Here is a 22423-nt window from a genome sequence, read left to right as displayed (position 1 = left end):
AGGTCAGAAACTTTTGAACCACCCCTCGTACCTACCTACCCACAGGGCCTCTTGCCTTGCCTACACCTAAAATATGTTGCTTGAGTTAATTCAATAATTTATTATTTATTTAACAAATTGTCTTGTTTTTAGCGTCAAGTCAGGTGCCGCCATTTTTAACAAACCAGACCAGAATGTCTTCTGCCAAATACCAGGTAGGTACCTAGAGAATAGATCGGCCGAACAAGTATTCGGTATTCAGCATATCGGTAAGGTTTCCAATGTTCGTATTCGGCAAATATTTTTTATTATGTTTGTCTTGTTATAACTAGAGATGCACCGGATATTCGGTTACTATCCGGTATCCGGCCTATACGGCCATTATTTTAATATCGGGCCGGATACCGGATAATGACCTACTATCCGACCGGATACCGGATAGTAACATTGCTTGATTTCGGAGTAAACAAAATTGGATCTAAGAAACAGTCATGGCATGGGTCTACATTTAATCAATTGTACTTTTATTTCGTATCTTTTTACTGAGGTGTGCCAAGTATTCTATCTATCTATCTATGGCCATAATAGTACTCGTTTATTATTATAAAACAATTTAAACATTCCATTGACTTGCACGCGCAGTCGCGCACTCATTTCGAACCTAGAAATGAGTCCCCGCGAATGTTCACTAGGAAACAGGTCAAATTAAAATTAAAAATAAATTGAATATCAAAACCTGCACAATGCGCACTTGAAATACTTACCGAAATGTAGGTATAGTTCCGCCAGCCGAAATTTCGGCGGCCGGGTACCGGATATTCGGCCGATGGGTAGGCCAGATATCCGGTATCCGGCCAAACAACTATCCGTTGCATCTCTAGTTATAACACTGTACTCCCTTCAAGTACCAACTCTTTTCTATCGGGTTACGTTTCCCCGTTGATACATTATGAGACAATGTTATATCAATTGTTACAACATATGTAAAACCGCTAAATCAATAACTGGATACTATTCAAGTTAATAAAAGTAAGATAAATAAAATAATAAACAGATGTAATGGAAAAAAAAAGTTATATCCATAGGATGTCTTGATTATTTGGAGTGTTGAAAATGTGTTCGAGAGTCCCTTGCTTTTACAAGCTTTCATTTAACTTGCCCTGTTAGTACTTATGATAGTGTGGGTCAAATCATGGAAGCTAAATTTGACCCAGTTTCCGATTTCAGATTGAGCTGTAATTTTGCATAGGTACATATTTATTTATTTATATTTAACCTTTGCACAATACAAGAAAGTACAAATGGCGGACTTAACGCCTTAAGGCATTCTCTACCAGTCAACCATACATATGTAAATCGGATGACAATGTAATATTATGATAACATGGACCTGATCTGATGCTGCAAATTTTAATAAGGTCTCAGTTCTAACAAAATTGTGATCATGTGGAGTGAGAAAGAAACAACATAATAATATAAAAATGACGTCTTACTAGTTTTGGCACTGAATCCTAAATATAATAATATGCAGTAGAATTCACAACCTCCCTATGTCTTAGGTTTAATATTAAATTGGATAAAAAACAAACAGGTATGAAATGTGTCTATTATGTTTTTCAGGAATTTAGTCCACCTGTTGAAGAAGCTGACTTTAGCGCATTTAACGAACATGTCCAATACGTCAACAATGCCCGCAGCTACAGGCCACTTAACTCGAGCAACATTCGGGGAAATGATATGATATCCATAGTTAATAACAGCCAAGGAAATGACATGGATAATATAAACGGAAATAACATGATCCCTAATACATATGCTAAAATGGACACTCGCATGGCAAATCCAAACCTAAAAGCTACGCTACTACCAGGACCAAATACTGTCACACCGGGGTCATACATATTTTCGGCGAGAATTCCGCCAGGAACAAAAGTAAAACGATCGGTCTCCGAACACAGCCGTGGCAAGGCCGACTCTGACGAACTAGCGCCAAAACGTGAAAAGGTGATGACACCCGAATATCTTGGCTGTGATGCGTCGCCTGCATATATTAATACAAATAACCAGTTCCATACTCCAAACATGCAAATACAGAACCATGAAGCGTCAACATCAGGAGAAGAAAGGGTGATCCAAACATTAATCAATGACATCTTGACTGATCCATACTCCAAGAGTATTTTCGACGCAGTATTCAGTGATGTCTATGAAGCAGACGCCTGGCATGAAAATATTAATTCATCTATGACTGCTGACCCTAATAACATTAATCAAAATAATTTAGACCAGAATAATATTGGCTATAGTATTCATAATGATGAAGTATCAATTAATGACAATTATAACTTAAATGAAAATATCGCCCATAATTTTATACCTAACAATGTTGGCCACAACCTACATATGAATAATGATGATTATCAACACAATGTTGCAGAAATAGTTGCAGACTTAAAACGCGGGCTTAATGTAAGCGAATAATAAATTATTAATAATAGGTAGTCTTTTGATTCCTAAAACTCTCACAATTTCTAAAAAAAATTTCTGAAATATAAATATTAAAGTATATATAATTTATATATATATTTACATATATATTCGTTGAACCCATACTTAACTTATAAGGCAATTTTTTAACAAACATTGTACCTACCTACCTATAGCACAGAATTTTATAATAGTTCTTACGAACAGATATCTCTCAAAGAAAACGCAAATACCTACCGTTTTGATACCTACAGAAAAATACAATGGAGTGACCTTCAGCGCGCCGCTCCCCGCACCGCGCGCACCGGCACAACGCTAGGGTTGCTGACGCTTAGAAATGATAAATAAATTCCTACTTAAATAGCAGAGTGAATTTAAAGGAAAGCTAAATCTTAATTTATACCTAATATTCCGTTTATGCGTTAGTGTTTGCGAAATACTCATTTTTAAAAGTCATATGTCCCTGCAGTAACCGCAGTGTTTACGCCATTTTATAAACCGCGCAATGATCCCAGCAAGTATAAGTTTTAAAACTTCGTGTAATTTAAAACCAGACAGAGATTAATGTTACACAATAAAGAAAAATCATAGAGAACCCATGAATACAGGTAATTAATTATAAGTTAACCAGGTACTTTCCGATGTAAAGTTACCTTACTGTCGTTAAAATAAACATTTACCAAAATAAATAAATAAATTGCTACCTATTTCAAATATTCATATACATTTGTCGTAATAAACATTACATGTTTAATTAAAGAAATTCAATAGCTTGTAACTATCGTAAAAATTAACAGTGCGGCGCGCGGTGACGTGTGTGTGAGCGCGTGTGGCAACCAACTGGCTTCACTGGCTTGTTTTTCTACCGTGAACAGTAGCAGATTCGTAGGTATAAATTCGAGCTCGCGCGGATAGTTCCATAGGCCTGCCTATAGTATATGTGCGTATAACGGCAACCACATACATAATAGTAACCGGAAAAAGATAGGCAACCTAACTGATAATGTTGTATAAGTTGTATACTTTCCATTGGAACTTATTTGGTTTGTCAGACAAGTCGGTGAAGTTTAAAGAAAAAAATATGTTTTATAAAAAATAATTAAAAATAGCCTAGACCATATTTCTTTAGGAAACCTTATTTATTTACGTTCAGGTATATAAAAACTTAATTCAACTATTACAGTCGAAGAGTAGAAAAAATATATATCATTGGCATGTAAATAAATAAATTTATTTAGATTTTATACATAGGTAAGTATAAGTAAGATTCAAGTATATGATTGTAGTATTTGATTATATACATAGAAGCTTTATGAAAAAATATAATTCTGATTCTGGCATAACTTATTTCATAAAATATTTTTAATTTTTAGCCTATTTGTTCATTATTTTATCAAATACACTGGGGTCTAGGCCTTCCAGTGTTAATTTCAATTTTACAGCCTGTAAAGGCACTCCCACTTGTACCATTTTTACAAACCTCATGTACTCAGGAGTTACAGCAGTTTCCTCGGTGGCAGTCTCATTTGGCACTGTGGTATCATTGCCTTCAGATGTTTCTGGGTTTGTATTGTGTGCTGGCTCTGAACTATCTACTGGTGTACTATCTGGTTTACCTGCATTTGTATCTGGAGGTTCATGGTCCTCAGTCTTACTTTGTGATTGAATGTTTACTTCCGGAATTGATGATAGCTGTAAATATAAGTTGCTGCTAAGATGCAATACAAGTAAGAGTATTGGAAAACTGATATGAAAAACAACATAATATGCATTTAACTTTTAAGCAAGTATGTAAATATGTCTCATATATTCTTTACAAGTTGAGCTTGTTAATACTCAATTTTTGGCTAATTATTGCGTAAAAATTGGTGTTTTAATGACCCAATACATAGCAATAAATACCCAATACATAGTAGAGTAAATACAGCAGGACTTTGCTAATCTGGACAGGCAAAAAAACCGGTTGATATAGGATTATCGAGGTTTCTGGATTGTTGTAGTAGAAAAATCATGTAATGAGTAAATAAATTAAAGATTTACGTATATCTTAACATATTACTGTAATTAAAAAGAAAATAAATTACTTTCCAGTAAAAATGTCTGTTGAGTATAATTATGTATACTGTTCAGCTTCAAATTTTTGAACTTATTTTCGGCACTCTTGACTACAAAAATCGTTATTTAAGGCAGTGCACCCGTGCTGAGGCTGAGACCGTCCGGATTACAGCGATTAACGGATTAGAGAGGGTCCGGATTAGCGAGTCTCCACTGTATTATCAGTTAAGACAAATAGTATAGCTTTTACCTTAGCTTCCAGCAAGACCATGGTAGCTTTAACTTTTTCAATTTTCCGTTCAAAATGCATAAGTTTTTCTTCACAGTCCTTTGTAAACTTATTCAAAAACTGTACAGTAGTTACGAGGAAATGGTTAACAAACGCCAAAGTTCTCTTCTGCTGCAACCCAGCTATCTGGTAAAAATTTAACTATCGTGAAAATTCCAGTTATGTTAGGCAAATTCAGGATTTTGATATAAAGATTTAAAGAAATCCACCTACTTTAGATAAATCTACACTATTTACTTCGCGACTGACGGCCGACCCTTGTAAACTCATAATTTTGTTTGAATTGTGGTATAAAGAAACAAAAAACAGCTGATTGATAAATGTTAACAAAAGTACTTTTTATTAAGATACTTTAGCAATTTCAAGCTTTTCAATTAAATTAATTGTGGAAAATCAAAATGTCACAAAGTCAAAACCAAAATGAAACGAAACGTCACAATCACAACAAGGTTTATTTTTTATTCGTCCTTGTTGAACGGGCTAAGACAAGAAAAGGGCATACTGCCATAGATGTATAATATACAGAGATGACGTCCAAGCGAGCTGTCAGTGGGACTACTTTTGTTTAGTGTACGATTAACAATGAGGCCTACCTTACTGTAGCCATGTCGATAAAGTCATATCGATAAACTATCGACAATTCTTGCAATTTTAATTTTACTTCAAAAGCCCCCTCCAGACTATGCGCGTGAATCGCGGGCGAAGCCGCGAACGCGAGTGTGGAGTCGATTTCGCAGGTCTGCGTTCAGGACTCCACACTCGCGTTCGCGGCTTTGCGCCGCGATTCGCGCACGAGTGTGGAGGAGGCTAAAGGTTTAACGATACCTAAAATGAACAAAACCGCTTTTATTCTTTGTTGTGGTTATCAGATCACAATTTTATCGTCACGCCCCAGCAGGGAACCAAGGGAAAGTTCAGATATTTAATTAAAATACATAAATTAAATACCTACTAAAATATGTGTTCCGCAATAATTGAATTATTTTATTATATTCTAATATATTCATTATCCATTAGCATTTCAATTATGTTTATGTTTAACGAAGATATTGAAGCTTCAATTAATCGCTATTTCTTTCCGCTGTGTAGCGTTTATCGATATATAACATGATTAAAATCGACTTTTGACATCCCTAAAAGAGCACACATATACGCTTTTACGCACACATGCACAACCTGGGTCTACCTAAAAAGGGGACACCTCGATTTGAAGTCTATCTTGTCAACAGTATGGTTGTCCTTTTTTGACAAACGGCATTTTTAAAAGAGCAAGGAGAGAGAAATTATACTAGTTGCTGCGCCGTCAAAGAGAACAGACAGCGTTGGGGCCTTGCATACTGCTAATCAACAATGTAAAAGCCGTAACAGACTACCGCACGCGCACGGCGCACGTATCGATAGTGTGTAAATGTCTGACAAGTAATAATTTGTACGTTACGTACAAATCATGTAGAAGAAATAGCAATACATTTGACGTCCCCTCCCCCGCAAAACTCGGCAGACTGTTTCGTAAAGAAAATGACAGCGATTAAGGCCGTAACAGACTATCGCACCGCACCGCGATCTTGGAGCGGTTCTAGGAATAGCTCGTACTGGCGTGGGCTTCCACACTATGGCACCGAACCGTCAAAACGGTGCGATCCTAGCTTACAGACTGCCGCACACGTGCGCCAGTGTTGCCAAGTGTCCCATATTTCCGTGTTTTTCAACGATTTTTTGCAATGGAATCCTTTAAGATTGAATTTAAATTAATGTGGTTCCGCTTTTTTGGAGATAGATGAAGGGAGTGAGGTAATATAATGCACCTTTATCCATGAAAATCTTAAAAAATCTGTGTCTTTTTAAAGCACTGCTTCCGCATTTTTGTTATTTCATCGACTGGCTACATTGCCGTCCACTGTCATAATTTGAAAATGACAGCTGTCAATCGGTGCGATGGAGCTTACACACTAGGGAAATCGCACCAGTATTATTATTACTGTCATAATTTGAAAATGACACCTGTCAAATGGTGCGATGCAGCTTAAGCCCCCCATTCACACTCCTACCTTGAAGTCCGCCTCGTAGTCCGCCTCGTTGGGTAGGATTGTGTATGGTGGTCGCGGACTACGTGCCGTCCTACAAACCCAAGTAGGATGCCTCTTGGGTCCTACAAATCCTACAAGCCCCGCCCACCGCTGTAGTCCGCCGCGTAGGATTGTGTGTGGGTTGTCGTCCTACGTTGCGGACTACCGTGTTTGACGTATGATAACAGTGCGCGCCATTTTTTTGAAATTTATAAAGAAAATTGCTGTTTTTGGGACCAGAAATCACTCAATCACTCCAACAAACAATGGAGGAATAGGCATTGCAACAATTATTACCAATACTTAAGAAATATGACGCTCTCTGGCGAATTTTTAGCAGTTTCTTTTCCCACACTCTTTTTTATTTTTATCCAATAACAAGAAAACACATAGCAGAAGAGCTATTTTCTTTTTTTTTTAATTGCACGTAACATTTTCAAGAGTAAGTAGACCGACACTTGTGAGAAACGAAGCAGTACTGGTGATGGACGGTAAAACAGTACCGTGTGTGAGCTATTTCTTGCTCCGTAGTCCTGCAAGGCGAACTACAACGTAGGCGGGTGTGTGCGCTATATCCTACGCCAGGGGTCTCCAAACTTTTTTACCTGAGGGCCATATTGCGCCTCAGAATTTTCGCGCGGGCCACCGTCGGCGCCGAGGGGTGGTGGGTGTATCTGGGGTTGCTGCTGTTAGGGCTGAACACCTGGAGCCTGGCTCCCGCGGGCCGGATTGGACCGCTGTCGGCGGGCCGGATTGGAACGCTTCGCGGGCCGGATTTGGCCCGCGGGCCGGGGTTTGGAGAGCCCTGTCCTACGCCGTAGTCCTGCGAGGTGGCCTACAAGGTAGGAGCAAGGCCTGTTCACTTCCTAAGAAAGTTATGTCCCCAAATAAATGCGCATGTATGCGCCTGAAGCTTCTATGTGTGCTTTGGCCTCCTAGAAAAAGTTGCCAGTAATCAAAATAAAAACATTTTTCTACAGCAATATTGCTCCCAACTAAGATTTAAATTTTCACGAATTTTTTACATTATTAATCATAAAACGGGACTTAAAACACTTGAAACTTAACTACACGCGATTAAGTTTTATAATGAATATTTGCTTCCAACTGTCTTTATCAATCAAAGAATATAATACTCAGTAGGAGAAGAACGGTAACTCCATACAAAAAAATGTCCCCAACCGTTTATACGTTTATACTAGTGGCGCCGTCGTTGTGTACCAATGGAACTAAAGTTGACAACCGGTTTAGCCTGGCGGGTATTGGTAGGTAGTAATCAAGGCCTATTGACTTCCTTGGAATGACGTGACCCTTCATAATTGTACATGTGTGCTCCGTTCCTAGAGCAAGATTGCCAGTAATTACCATAAAAATATTTTACTACATCAACATTGCTAGAACTGGCTTTGTCTATACGATTTCTAGGAACAAATCCAATAAATTTTATCAAATATATTTTGATTCGTAATTCAAAGTCATATGTAACGTATTATTTATTTTAAATATTATCTATTTCAGTTTGTCTTTGTCTATGTTCATGAAATCTATGAAGGGTAGACGTGCCTCTACCCTCCTTGATAAAATTTAAAAAAATCTTTGTCAATAGGCCTCTTTGATAGGCCTTGATTTGGGTCTGGCCGGTAAGAACATAGAGAAGACAAAAGTTTGTACTGTCAATGCTGTCACTAAAGTCATTTAACGCAAAAATATCAGTTTCCATATAAAACGATTTATTCACTTGAAATATATTTATTTACCTATTAATTTTAAAAATAAAAACTATTCATATGTACGAGCAACATATCTAAATGCGTTTTCGCACAGACGTAGTTAAATTCAAACCGTTGTAGTAAACCAGAAACAGCGATAATTTCAAGGTAAGAAATATATTAATCTTTAAATAAAAATGAGCGTACTAATTGCGAAATTCAAATGTAATAATTTAATCTTACTATCCCCGTAAGTCCCACGGACGCTATATCGCGTCCGAAATTATAATCAAAATTCATCATAGATGTAAAACCTCACATTGTTTAAGCTGGTAAATTTAGACCCGTAGCAATTAGCGACGTTAGTAATTAGGAAATAGGAAGTTAGATTATATTGTTTAATTTGTGACTGTTTTGTTTTAGAGAGCGAATCAGCAGATGGCTTGAGTTGAGCGTGAGATAAAAATATAATCCTGGGCCGTCATATGATTTCTTGGAAAAAGCTCAAAGGGCACGTATCTACCGCATATCCAGACTAGTTTCCCGGTGACCAAGAACGCTGCGCGGAGCTGTGAAGCAGAAAATGTCCGATAACTGGATAGATGTAATAACAACTTGTAACCATTTGCCATATCAATGTATGTATTCATATGTATTGCTCCTAACATATATACCTACAGTAATCCTAATAGGAATGAAAATATTTATATCTTAATAATACGTAACTTTTTTGTTACCTTTTATATTTGACGAATTTCTAAATATAGTACCTAATCAGCATACATCGTTATCGCGGGAGCAAATATAAATTTATTAAAGAAGTGGTAAAACAGACTGCCCGTTTAGTAAAAACAGACCTTTCTGCCTACACATTATAAGCCTCCAAGAAGTTCATCATACATAGCACGAAGTTTTTGTTGCATAATGTTCATAAATCTTGCTTTACACTCTGTTAGTAAATAATGACCCGGAATCGACATATCAAATAAATATTCATGATTTATTTTGTACAACATTATTTAATTTTTGTTGATCTTAAGTGATTTTCGTAATATACGACATAAATTTTCTCTATGTTTTCTACTCTTAATCTGCGGCGTCGTGCAGTAAATATCCATTTTAATTGGCTAAATGATCTTTCGACTGCTACTGTTGTAATGGGTGCGTTTTTAAAACGACGGAAGTAATCAAATGTAGAACGATATATCGTTGAATCTAGTACTATCTCCTTCTCCGATATCAGTTCACACATTTTTTTCATAACTTCATATCCGGCATTTTTCTGCAAAACCACTTTGAACTTTTTTAAAATCTGTTTTCCATCTTTATTCAAAATTAATTTGGATATATGTTTGTATGTATTTTGTACTATGGTCAAACTTTCACTAAGAGATAGATTTTGGCACTGCAGTTTATTTATAGCATCTGGTATTACTTGCAGATACTTTGCTATGAAATTTACATCTTTTCGAACTTTTGCACTGAGTAAAGATTTTTTTGCTTTGACGATGCACTGTGCGTCTGAATTACGAAATGTGTCTATAACGCTTTTTATTTCATCAAAATACTTGTTGTAGTAAGTGGTAGCCTCGATCCATGTTCCCCAGCGAATAATTGTTGGGTTTGGAGGCAAAGGAATTCCATTAAACATTTCTCTTAATGCTTTTACTCTTTTCGGAGATTTGCGAAATACTTTCTTTACATTTGAAATTAATAGGTTAACTTCTGGAAAAAGAACACGAACTTGATCGGCAACTCTGTTAAGAGCATGGGCTAAACATGTAACATGGACAATGTTCGGAAAAAGTGTTTTCAAATTTCTGCCAGCTTTCAACATATACCCCACACCATCAGTCAATAACAACAACACCTTGTCATGCTTATTGTGACCAGGGCCCCACAAATCATCCAGGGCATTTTTTACAGTATTAGTTATACTGATATTGTTCGTTTCATTTAAACATTTGCTTGACAGCACGTGTGGAGTTCCAACATCATCTTCAAGCATAGCACCTACTATAACGTTAGCGATTTGACGACCTATAGCATCTGTGGTTTCATCAACACTTACATATATATACGCGTCTTTTAATTCGTCTCTAATTATATCCATCTCTTTGTCGTATAATTCATTCACGCAAGTCTGCCTCAGCAAACATTCTGAAGGGACCTGAACAGTTTTTTCAAATTTTCCAGATACACAATCTTCAATGAAATTTTTAAATACAGGGTTCTCTATTTGAGACCACGGTATGTTACAGCTTACTAGAAATTTTGTCAGTTCCAACCTAAAATCTTTTTTGAGAGAAGTGTGTCTTTCAGAGTTAAAATGACGTTTCACGGAAGATTTAGTTTTACAAAAACTAATATTGCACTTCGAGCAAAATAGATTTGTATCGCGAGCCTCTAGCTCAGGATAATCCTGTATAAACAACCCCACAAATTCATCACATGTTATTTTCCTTCGAGGCATTTTAAAGGCAACTTCTATTTGATTATGTTGTTACAAATAAAGATCAGTCAAGATTGACAAATGTCTAAATTGACTGATAAGGTTGCGTACCTAATAGGTAATCTTTTTAAGTACCAATCAAGTCAAGTATGGAGGTAAGATAGCATTGATATTCAATAAAATAATTATACATTTTAAGGTCGTAGGTATAAACGTTTCTCTATACGAATGTCATTTCTGTTTTTGACTGTTTTTTATAATCTTTCAGTATTGTCAAATCGTATTTGCTCCCGCGATAACGATGTATGCTAATCAGTATCTTTTAACGTATTCTTTTATTTATTTGTGTTATGCCAATTTAAGAGCCCATCAACGTACACACTAGCGCCACTGCTAAATAATCGTGATTATTTAAATTTAATGACAGGTATTTAAAAAAGGGGGCCGCTACGGACTGTAGGTATTGTGTATTAAAGTACCTTTATACACAATACAGTCCGTAGCGTACCATTTTTTAAATACCCGTCGTTAAATTTAAATAATCACGATTATTTAGCAGTGGCGCTAGTGTGCTCGTTGATGGGCTCTTAAAAACCTGACCCCAACAAAAAATAAAAAAATACAAAAAGAAATTCCCTCTCCGGGATTCGAACCCAGGACCCATAGCTTCCTGAACTGGATTACCCTGCCAATACCCGCTAGGCTAAACGGGTTGTCAATTCTAATTACAAATATTACAATGGTATCCTACCAGAGCGCTAGTAGTATAAACGAACTTTTGAAAGGGACATTATTTTGTATGGAGTTATCGTTCTTCTCCTAGTGAGTATTATATTCTTTGGTAGTAATTCTGTTGATAAACATATTTGTTATATTCATATCACGAAATATATGAAAGATGCAAATATTACCCCTTGTTTGTGGTATTAACTAGTAGTTCGCCCCGAACTGAGAACTCAAAGTTAACCAAAAATTATTATAGAGCGATTGACTTTGTTGCACCTACTTAGGTATCGTATAGTGCGTCATAAAATAGAAGAAAAAGAATGAGAGCACCACTTTCTACGTAACTGTCACATTTTTGACGTAAAATGCTTACACATGGCAACAATTTAGTATGGACATTTTTGAGTTCCATTTTATCAAAAAGAATAGATAGTATAGAGAGGTCCTGTCATTGTTAATTTTGTAGTCACAGTAAATTTACTGCCATCTATCGACACACGACTAAAACTCAAAATGAAAACGTATAAAATTATTAAAAAAATGTATAAATTGATAAATTATTTTATTATTTTTATTTCATTTTGATCCATGTTCATTCACTGATATATATGTGTCAAAATTGTTATTTATGAAACGGTGTCGTCACGCCATCTAGCCGAGTATAGGCTAAAGGTGTGTGAGCCATCTATCCGAGAATGACTTTTTCTTGATTTCCGAGGCACGTTTTTTCCTTAGACTTTATTCATCTTATACGAAGTTACATGTCTTTGATTTTATTAAATTTCTACTATTTCATGTCGCACTATAGGCTGCAATGGATCAAAAATCGCCTGGATTTATTGCAAGGTCTGTGGAGCCCTTGACTGATAGATTTAAGCAAAGAGTAGTATGTATAATATATAGGACAAAGAGAGCCCTCTCGTGGAACTTTGCATACATTTTGAAGTGCCATCTGTAATTCTTAACCAGAAATATCAACGTCAATATCATTGGGGAGAGAGGCATAAAGGCTTCAGGATATTTATTAATACACGAAAACAGATTAGATACTTTTAACTTGACTGTTGATGTAAATAAATTACCTATCCATACACGGCGGGAATAACACACAATTGACCACGAAACACAATTACACGCAGCAGGTTGTGAATCTACCCGCCATAATTTTTCTAAATTTTTTGGTAATAAAGTTCTCAGCAACTGTGATGGCGTATGAAAACTTTGTTTCTTTTGTAAAACTGAAAGTATTTTTATTTATCTGAATTATGTCGTAGTACAGACAATAAATGGGGTGTTTTAATAACAAAACTTCCGTGAGTGACCCGTATTAATATATTTAATAAATGGGGTGCTATAATATAATATTTTGAGTTTTATTTGACAAAGTTGTTTTTTGTGACAATCGCCTCCATGGCAACGATGTCCATAAATAATCTGTTCTAACAGATGTTTTTTTGTTTGATCCATGCCTTAGATACAAGACTTTTAAGACGTTCTGACGAATTAAGTGAAGCCATATTAAAAAAAAGTTTAGCGTTAAGTAATATAGATGTCGCTATTTTTTCGAATAAAATGCTTTATATACGACTGTCCCTCCCCTGGATTTAAGTCATCATAGATATCATAGACATTAAAATAAACTGTATCTGTGCTAAGCCGAAATATTTCCTGTCAAATGTCAAATACCTATATTATGTTTATATTATTTTATTTTTATCTTGCTAATTATTTCAAAAACGTAAATTTAAAAACGATATTATAAAAGTGCAAACCGAGCACTTTCATTTGATACTAAATTCGACCATGTTTTTTGCAAATAAAATGACCAGAATAGCTAGGCCTCTCACAAACAGCTTTTTGGCCTTCTAAGCTCTTCTACCTCAATAATCCCTTAATCGAGCCTGCTCATAATTTAATCACTAAAATATAATGCCCTCAGCTACACGTTTACCCAATTTCATTTAAATTAGAACAAATTTACTTAAGTTCTTGAGTATCAAACTATCTTCTGACAGTTCAGCTTAAAAACATCGAAATGCCGGGACGTGCCGTTAGCCAGCCGCGTGATCCAAGTCGAATGTAAGAACTTCGCTTCGCTTCGCTCGCTCGTTCGATAAAAGGCATATGTATGTTTACTTATAACATTGTATTACTTTATTTATTAAAAAAATAGTGAATAAAACTTACTTACTTACTTTGCGGAAATCCATATTAATTAAAACCAAAATATTACTTTGCTAATCCGCGAAAAGATAACGTGCTAGTCAATCAGTGCGAACCCGTTATACTTACTTGCGTATTTTTACATGCAATTAATATTCCCTCCCTCCCACCGCAAAAATAAATATAACAAACCACCACCAAAAGAATAATCCTCGACTCGTGTTTCGCCTCTCTTCGAGGCATCCTCAGTAGTTGTTGACGGTCTGACGCCCGGCAACGGAATGACCTGTCGCGCAGGATCATCTCACACTCCCTCTTGGGGGGCGTGGGGAGGCCATGTCAGGGCGAGGCCCTTTTTGGCGGTATCTATCGCGGGCTGTAGCGACAGCCCGGTCTGTTGTGCCGACGTTTAGGTTGTCGGGTTTTCTCTTACTTCCTTCTTCTTCTTTCTTCTTCTGTTGGCCATCATGGCTTAGTGGTCATGTTGGCCAATCTGCGGCTTTGAGGTTCCTAGGGGTCTGGTGTTGGTGGCACGAGCTCGCGCGGTTGGGCTCGTGCACGGCGGGCCTCGGGAGGGCGGGCGTGGAGGGGGGCGATCCCCTGCAGCATTGGGTGTTGCGATGAGTCGGCACGATCGAACATCCTGCGCGCAAGTTGTCCGATGAATTCGTCCAGGCTCGGATGCTTCATGTCCCTGTAGAGCGTTGCGTTTCGCACTCCGCGTGGGGCTCTGACGATCGCTCTGAGGCTGAGCGTCTCCTGCGCTCTGAGTCTCCGCCTGTTTGACTCCGCCGTCCTGGCATACCAGGCAGGAGCCGCGTACGTCAGCCTCGATCGGATGTATGTCTTGTAGATCCCCAGCTTCGTGCGAATGGGGAGGCTGCTGTGGAGCACTGGACGAAGTAGGGTGCGCGCAGTTTTCGCTCGCCTCACTACCTCCTCGGTGTGCTGCTTCATAGTGAGGCCCCTGTCTACGGTGACCCCTAGGTACTTTGCTGTGTGCTGCCACTGGATCTCCTCGCCTAGGAGCTTCAGTGGTGGCGGGTGATGTGCTGCTCCCGTGAGGAGCGCTTGGGTCTTGCCGACGTTCACTGAGAGCCTCCATTTGGTCAGCTACTCGGGTAGGGCGTCAAGCTGGCGCTGGATCTTGCGTGCGGCGTGGGTCGGTGAGATGGACGACGCGTAGTGCGCCGCGTCGTCCGCGAACAGGCCCAGCTTGACGTCGCCGACCACCGGGATGTCATCAGTGAACCAGGCGTAGCAAGATGGTGAGAGGCAGCTTCCTTGTGGAACTCCCGCGAGGATCGGGCGTGCTGAGGATAGGGCGTCCTCAACTGCCACTTGGAAGCTTCAGTCCGTGAGGAAGGAGCTGATGACGCGTACTACTCGACGTGGGGCCGAAGACGTTGACAGCTTAGCTAGCAGGCCCTCATGCCAGACTCTGTCAAACGCCTTCTCCATAACCAGGAACACCGCGACGATATGCTCCTTCTGATTCATCCTCTCGCCCATAAAGGAGAGGACTCTTGTCAGCTGCAGAGTTGTGGAGTGTTCTGACCGAAATCCGAATTGCTCCGGCCTCGGCATGATATGTGGCTGCAGTCTTCCTAGCAGGAGCCTCTCAAAGACTTTAGACAGGGTACTGAGCAGAGTGATAGGCCGGTAACTCTCCGGCCTTCTTCTGTCCTTCCCCGGTTTCGGCAGCATGATGACCCGGCCAAGTTTCCAGGTCTTCGGAAAGTGGCCCGAGCGCATGATCCCATTGAACAGGCGTGTCACCGCCACGATGGTGTGCTGCGGCAGGTGACGAAGCGCCATGTTCGGGATCGAATCGGCGCCCGGGGCCTTCTTCGGGTTGGTTCTTCTGGTTGCGCGTCTAACTTGGCCGGGTGAGAAGAAGACCGGGTCCTCCTCTGCATTCGGCGGTTGCTCTAAGTACCCTGTCAGTTGCTCTTCCACCTCCCTTGCGTGGTCCGCATTTGTAGCAGGGTTCGGTTGGAACGTTCGCTCCAGGAAGTCCGCGAACAGTTCTGCCCTCTCTTCGGCCTTGTAGTGGAGCGCTCCCCTCTCGTCCACGAGTGGCCTTACTGCCTCTTTGGTTGTTCCCAATTGCCTGCACAGCCGGTGAATGGAGGGCATGTCTTCGTCTATGCTGGCAATATGGGTCTCCCAATCAGCTGCTGCGTTGTTCCGCAGCTCAATCTTCACCTTCTCCACTAGGTTGTTGAGCTCGGTCTTCAGGGTGGGGCAGCGAGTTTGTTGCCATCTCCTTCTCAGCTGGCGTTTCCGCAGGATAAGTGCCTGGATCTCCGCGGGGAGGGGCTTGTACCTCTCGCCCTCGGGGATGGTGTGCGAGGAGGATTCTAGCGCCAGCTGTATGTTGTCGGTGATGGCTTTGGCTGCTGCTTCAACTTCCTCGGCGGTGGAGACTGGTCCGGTTTGAGGGTTCTGCAGTGCGTCTGTGAAGGCCCCCCAGTTGGTCTTCCGCCTCGACTTCCTCCTCGGGACGGAGTATGGGGCCGCTTCTATGGTCATAAGTACTGGTCGGTGGTCCGACGGAAGGTCTGGCAGTACTTCCATGTTCAGTGTGGCATTGCAGTCGTTATGAACTGTGAAGTCTATGATGTCGCAGGTCCCTTGGCCATCTGAGTGTCGTGTAGGCTCCCCTGGTCCTGTGACATCGTAGTTTGCGTCCATTATCACGCTGTACAGCGTTCTGCCGGCAGCGTTTATTTTTGAGGAGTTCCAGGCAGTGTGCTTTGCGTTCCAGTCCCCTGCCAGGATGGTCGGCCCTGAGGACTGGAACAGTGCACGGAGATCTGCTCTTAGGCGGCTGGTCGGGTGCTGTGGGGGTCTGTAGACGGTGTAGAGCCGGAGGTCTCCATCGGCCACCCTAATGTCGACTCCGAGCGCTGTGAAGGAGTCATAAGGCACGAAGTCGACAGGCTGGTGGATGATGGTTCTGCGGACCATCACGGCGACTCCGCGGAACGGGTATCCCTGCTGGTTTGTTTCGTTCCGCTGGTATACTACGTAGCCCCCCATCTTGAGGTCTCTCTTGGCGAACGTTTCGCTGACCAGCAATATGTCCACATTCTGCTCATGTAGGAAGTTTCGGAGCAGGGCTTCCTTGCTGGTCAGCGATTGCGCGTTCCAAAATACCACTCTCAGGCTACGGTTGAACGCGCTGGGGAGGTAATGCAGTCTTCTGTAGGGCGTTTTGGACCGCCTCTGGGCCCTGAATTGCTGCGGCTCGAAGTAGGGCAGCGATCATTGCTGCCAGATCTTGGCCCCCTTCCGCCTGGGTTGGAGCAGCGGCTGGGGGTTTGGCTGCGGCTTCTGTGCTGGGAGTGGGTGGCTTCTTCTTCTTCTTTTTCTTTTTTTGGGCCTTGGAACCTGCGGGCTGGTCTGGTGCGCCCCTTTGGGTGGGGGCGTTGGCCGGCGCCATAAGTGAGGCCGGCGCCGTCTCCTCCATTGTGGGCTTCTTTACGCTTGCCCTAGTCTCTGGCCCCGCCTTTTTTGGGACCGTGTGCGCGTTGGTGCCCGCCTTCCAATTGCGGGCCTCTCTCACGTACACGGGGCATCTTCTGTAATTGGCCGGGTGGGGCCCCGCGCAGTTGGCGCACGTGCAGGGCTGGTCTCTCGGCCGGTCACACTGTGATGCTGGGTGGGGGCCTGCACAACGCACGCACTTCTGCGGCCTGTGGCACCCCTTGGAGTGGTGCCTGAACCCTTGGCAGTTGTGGCACTGCGGGGGGCCAGACTTTCCCCTCCACGCCTCTATTTTGATGCCGTTTAGGTAGAGGAGCTCGCTGACCCTGTAGATCGCGGTGTGGTCTCGCGGGGGCCCTGCCAGCTGCAGAAAGTAGACGCAGCCTGGCTTGCCCCCTCTGGCGTTGATCTGCTTTATATACTCCACAGGGAACCCGAGCTCTACGCATGCACTTTTGATGTCATCGAGTGGGGTGTCTGCTGGGAGGCCTCGAAGCGCCACCTTCATCTTCTTATCGGCGTCCAGTGCGTACACATGCCACTCGATGGCGTTCTCTAGCTGGTCTAGGTGGTTGTAGACCATCTTGTATTCCTCTTCGGTTCTGGGCATGAACCGCAAGCCGCGTCCCACCGGCTTGGCGTTGACGGCTCGGCCCAGTTTTATAGCGATCTCCTGCACGACGGCCCCCCAATTCGGCAGCACCGGCGCCACGATGCTGGGGTATTTGATCTTCTTTGGGGGTGGCTGCTGGGTGCTCTCTTTTGCTGTGGGGGCATCCTTGGGTTTCCTTTGGGTGGGTTGGGATGCTGTTGCTGCATATGTTGTCTTCTTGGTTGGTAGGGGCTCCGCTGGTGCTGGGCCCTGTAGGGTTGCAGCCGGGGTAATTGTGGTGGCTTGCTGCTTTGAGATGGAAGGGTGCTCCTCCGACGGGGCCCCTTGTTTCTTCTTCTTACTGGGATCTGTTGCGGAATCCAGTGGCTTGGGTCCCGGGGTTTGGTGCTGCCTCCTGATGGTGGGGCGCTGGGGCTTGTGCTCCTCTAGTAGTGGGCCTTGTTGCGAATGTGTCAGCTCCTCGGTTGGCGGGCCTGGCGACGATCGCTGCTGCTGTGGCTCCTCTGAGGGGGGCCTAGGTTGGGCCTGCTGGCCCTCGCTGGCGGGGGCTTTCTTTGGTTGAGCCTCCGCGGGTGCGGGGGCTGGTGGCTCCTCCGGTTGTAGCGGGAAGACTTCTAGCCTCCTCTGGACCACTCCCTTCAGACCGCATCTCACCAGGATTGAAGTGGGAGACGGGGCCTTCCAGGGGGCGATCGTTTGTGGGGGCTGGTAGGGTTCCCGTGGCGCGTCTTCTCCTGCCGACCTAGATCGGCGGCGCAATCTGGGGTCCCTCGGTGGTGTAGGTTTGTTGCAGTGCCTCTTGCCGTCTTCTTGCCCCTGCGCAGGGCTCTCGACGGGTCTCTTCGGTGGCCTCAGTACGGCCGGGTTGGCCCTCAGGAACTCGAGAAATGGGAGGTCCTCGGGCTGAAGCTCCGTGTGCACCCCTAGTAGGTGGGATGAAATGCGGATGTAAGCGGCCATCCACGCCTTCAGGCCCGCCGATGCCAGTTCGGTCCCCATCATATGGGCCACCACAATCGTGTCAGATTGCAGCAGGTCCATTGGGGACTCGGGAGGGCCAGCAGGCGACACGGGCGAGAAGGGCCGCGTCGTGGGTTCCGGCAAAAGCTGGTCCGCTGTTTCTGTTGTTTCAGTGTCAGTGTCCTCGGGCCCCTCCAGGGCGGGGGTAGGGGCGCGGGAGGCGGGGGCGTCGCCGGCGGTGAACTCGGCGAGGTCTGGGTCCTCGCTGCCCTCCAGTGAGCCGGGGTCAAATCCGGGGGGTAGTTGGAAAAACCCTGATCCCCAACTACCCTCCATGTCCACCGGTGGCAGCGGTGATGCTCCCCGCCTCCGCGATGTCGATCTAGTTGATGAGGGTAGACCGCGAGACCGAGATCGCGGTCTACCCACGCGTTTCTTCTTTTCTTCCTCCATATGAAGGCGACTTCTCGGGTTCGCGCGACGCTCGTCGTCGCCGGCTAAGCCAGTCCCCACATTCCCTCCCCCGGGGCGTCCGTTTTAGCGGGACCGGGATCGGGAGATGTGGCGAGGGCACACCAACGACGATGGCTCTAGTGGTTTCGCTGTCCCCTCCGGCGGATGCCGGGCCGCCTTATTCGCCTATTTATTTGTTACAAATAAATGTCGAATTTGCGTGTGTGTGTAGACGTCCGAACGCTGTGACTCCGAGTACCAATGACCTGTCTAGAATGGTCGGCCATATTTATATCTGACCACTGGGGTACTGTGCAAGTGTGAGTGAGATGGAAAAATTGGTAATAACGGCGATGACGCAACATTCAATTGTTCGTTTAAAAAGAATGATTCTGAGATAAAGTGTGACCTGTATCTAATAAGTGCTTTGCAAAATTGGACTTCTCTGGATGGTTATGTCCATATGACGCAACATGCTCTTTATACCTAGTAGTGAAATTACGGCCCGTTTGCCCCACATACACGTTATTGCAATCGTCACAGGTAAGCTTATAAACTCCAGACTTTTTCCCATTCTCGATCTTATCTTTGCCATTGCAAAGCTTTGAGTGCAAAGTGTTATTTGTCTTAAAGGCCACAGGAATGTCATTAGACTTTAAAATTTTGTAAATTGCATCAGACAACTTGCCAACATAAGTTATGCTCGCTTTATATTTCTTAAGAGCCAACAGGAGTGGTAATTTCTCCATACAAACGTACTCCTCGTTTTCCTCCGTGGTTTTTGAAGCTAGAGCAATGATTTTTTCAACACAGATTAATATTGTCAATATCTGTGTGGGACCGTTTTGCTTTTTTTGATATTTTTGTTTTTTATGGCGCTAGAGCCGTTCAAAAATGGCCAAAATGGCCTAATTGACTATGCCGCAATGAGAGGCGTGGCATTCAAAACTGATATCAATTAGCCAAAAAAGCAAAACGGTCCGACACAGATAACTTCATAATCATTTAGATTTCCAAATTTGGTTACGATTGGTTAAGTTTTGGAGGAGGAAACAGAGGAGTATGAAACCTCGATTTTTGACATTTTTACGCAGGATTTTTCGCCTTGTCCTTATCGCACTACTTTTAGGTGCCGCTTCCGTTAGCGAGACAGGTATATTTACTTAAAATGTTTAAAACTTAGCTCCTGTTTCGTCTTAATCGGTTCAGAGGATCGTGCCGCATACAACATAGTGTTGACTATTCCGCTTTTTTCTGATGATACCATCCACAACAGACTTATCGTAACCATTTGAAACTGCTAAGTGATAAATATTATTTAATTCAATCTGATAGTGTTCATCAGAAAGAGGCACAGTCAACATTCTATGCACATAACAATGAAAAGCAGTCAACTTATGCTGCCACGGATGCGTGGAAGAAGCCGGGATAACTGTATCGGTATGTGTAGGCTTACGGTAAATTTTGAACTGATGCCTGTTGTTTACTTTAGTGATTGTTAAATCTAGAAAATCCAGTGAGTTGTCTTGCTCTAGTTCCTTTTTAAACTTAATTTTTGGATGCTTACTATTAATTTCAGCAATAAATGCATCCAGCAGGCCCATACTGCCCGTCCAACAAATAATCAAATCATCAACGTATCTAAAATAGTATAATATATTATTGTTGCCCACAATATGCTGGTTCTCAAAATGGTCCCTAAAAATATCAGCCATTAAAGGACTTACTGGTGAACCCATAGCCAAACCATCACTTTGCAAATAATACTGTCCCCCAAATCTGAAATAATTTTGTTTCATACAAATCGCTGTTAGATCTATCAATTCATCTACTTCCCCTGGATGTAAACGTTGCCTTTCAAAATGACCCTTAAGAATCTCCAAAGTCTCTCCATATGGCACATTTGTAAACAAACTGTCTACATCCAATGAAAGAAGAACAGCATTATCTGGTATGTTAATGTCCTTGATCTTTTCTATTAACTGCAAGCAATTTTTCAAGCAATATTTCGGTTGGAACTGGGACCTGTCTCTTATAATGGAATTCAACCTTTTTGCCAGATTATAAGTTGGCGCACCCAAATATGAGACCACTGGACGAACTGGGAAATTATCCTTATGAATTTTGGGAAGTCCATAAAGAATAGGAGCTCGTGGATTCATAGGCACAACCATACTTTTCTGATGTTCGGTTTCAAAAACAAACGAAGAATTCTTAACTGCTAAGGTCTAGTGTAGTGTGGAGTATGTTCCCCTCTCACTGTTCGTTACGTTACTATATAAGCATGTACCCAACGTAATTAGGCAGTCTTATAATAAACCTCGTACAAACAATAACTTGTGTTTCGCTTACACATCTCCCACATCACATGGCGATCCTGCCAGTCGTGATTGTGGTGAGCGCGAGAGAATGCAATCAAGGACATGAAATATGTGATTCGTGAACTTTACAACAAAAATGTGCAAAATAGACACTAAATGTTGGAAATTCCTGACGACGTTAAGTTATTCCGATTTCTTTTATCTTCTGAGTGCTAAGTAATTAAGACTTTAGAATGGGTTCCAGTACATCAAAAGATGAAGTGGTTATCGCCCAAACCGCTAGTGGCGGCAGCAACACAGCCGGAGTTGAACAAGTCAAGGCTCACCTATCTACGACTAATATACTTCTTGGCGTGATCATAGTATTCCTTGTAATTGCAAGCTGTTTCGGCCTTGTGCGTGTTTACAAGAAAATGCACACAACCTGGATTCGTCGCGAGTTGTCTTCAGCCCAGTTTCGTCGATCTGGTCGACGGGTTCCAGCTGCCAATCCGCGAAGTGAAGAATGTGCGTAAGTGAATCGGTAGTGGAAAAAAAAAGTGCGTGTAAAACATAAATGATTAACTGCGTAGAAATACGCTAGCGTAAATTAGTTAATATATGATATTGGAACATTTTGCGTCATATTCAATAATAAGGACATGCTCATTGTTTACAC

At 42.3% G+C, this 22423-nt stretch overlaps 2 protein-coding genes and 1 long non-coding RNA gene across 3 annotated transcripts in view; 1 reads left to right on the top strand and 2 right to left on the bottom strand.

The window, feature by feature from the left end:
- LOC134795088 (transcription factor p65-like) overlaps window positions 1–2476 on the top strand; it is an 81970-nt gene extending 79494 nt beyond the window's left edge. The window contains exons 9-10 of the mRNA XM_063766925.1: window positions 133–194; window positions 1600–2476. Of these exons, the coding sequence (XP_063622995.1) occupies window positions 133–194; window positions 1600–2460 (923 nt within the window). The 3' untranslated portion in view covers window positions 2461–2476. The remainder of the gene's footprint in view (window positions 1–132; window positions 195–1599) is intronic.
- Window positions 1–22423, bottom strand: part of LOC134796542 (uncharacterized) — a 341845-nt gene that overhangs the window by 18496 nt on the left and 300926 nt on the right. The window lies entirely within an intron of this gene.
- Window positions 3673–5225, bottom strand: LOC134796189 (WASH complex subunit 3). The gene is made up of 3 exons (XM_063768200.1): window positions 5024–5225; window positions 4772–4936; window positions 3673–4158 (listed from the first exon to the last, which is right to left on the bottom strand). The coding sequence occupies exons 1-3, from the start codon at window positions 5078–5080 to the stop codon at window positions 3841–3843; spliced, it is 540 nt and encodes a 179-aa protein (XP_063624270.1). The 5' UTR covers window positions 5081–5225; the 3' UTR covers window positions 3673–3840.

The sequence above is a fragment of the Cydia splendana genome, chromosome 1 (assembly GCF_910591565.1).
Source record: "Cydia splendana chromosome 1, ilCydSple1.2, whole genome shotgun sequence".
Taxonomy (NCBI): Eukaryota; Metazoa; Arthropoda; class Insecta; order Lepidoptera; family Tortricidae; genus Cydia; species Cydia splendana.
Note: the sequence above shows the minus strand (reverse complement) of the source record. Positions and strands in the feature narration are given on the sequence as shown.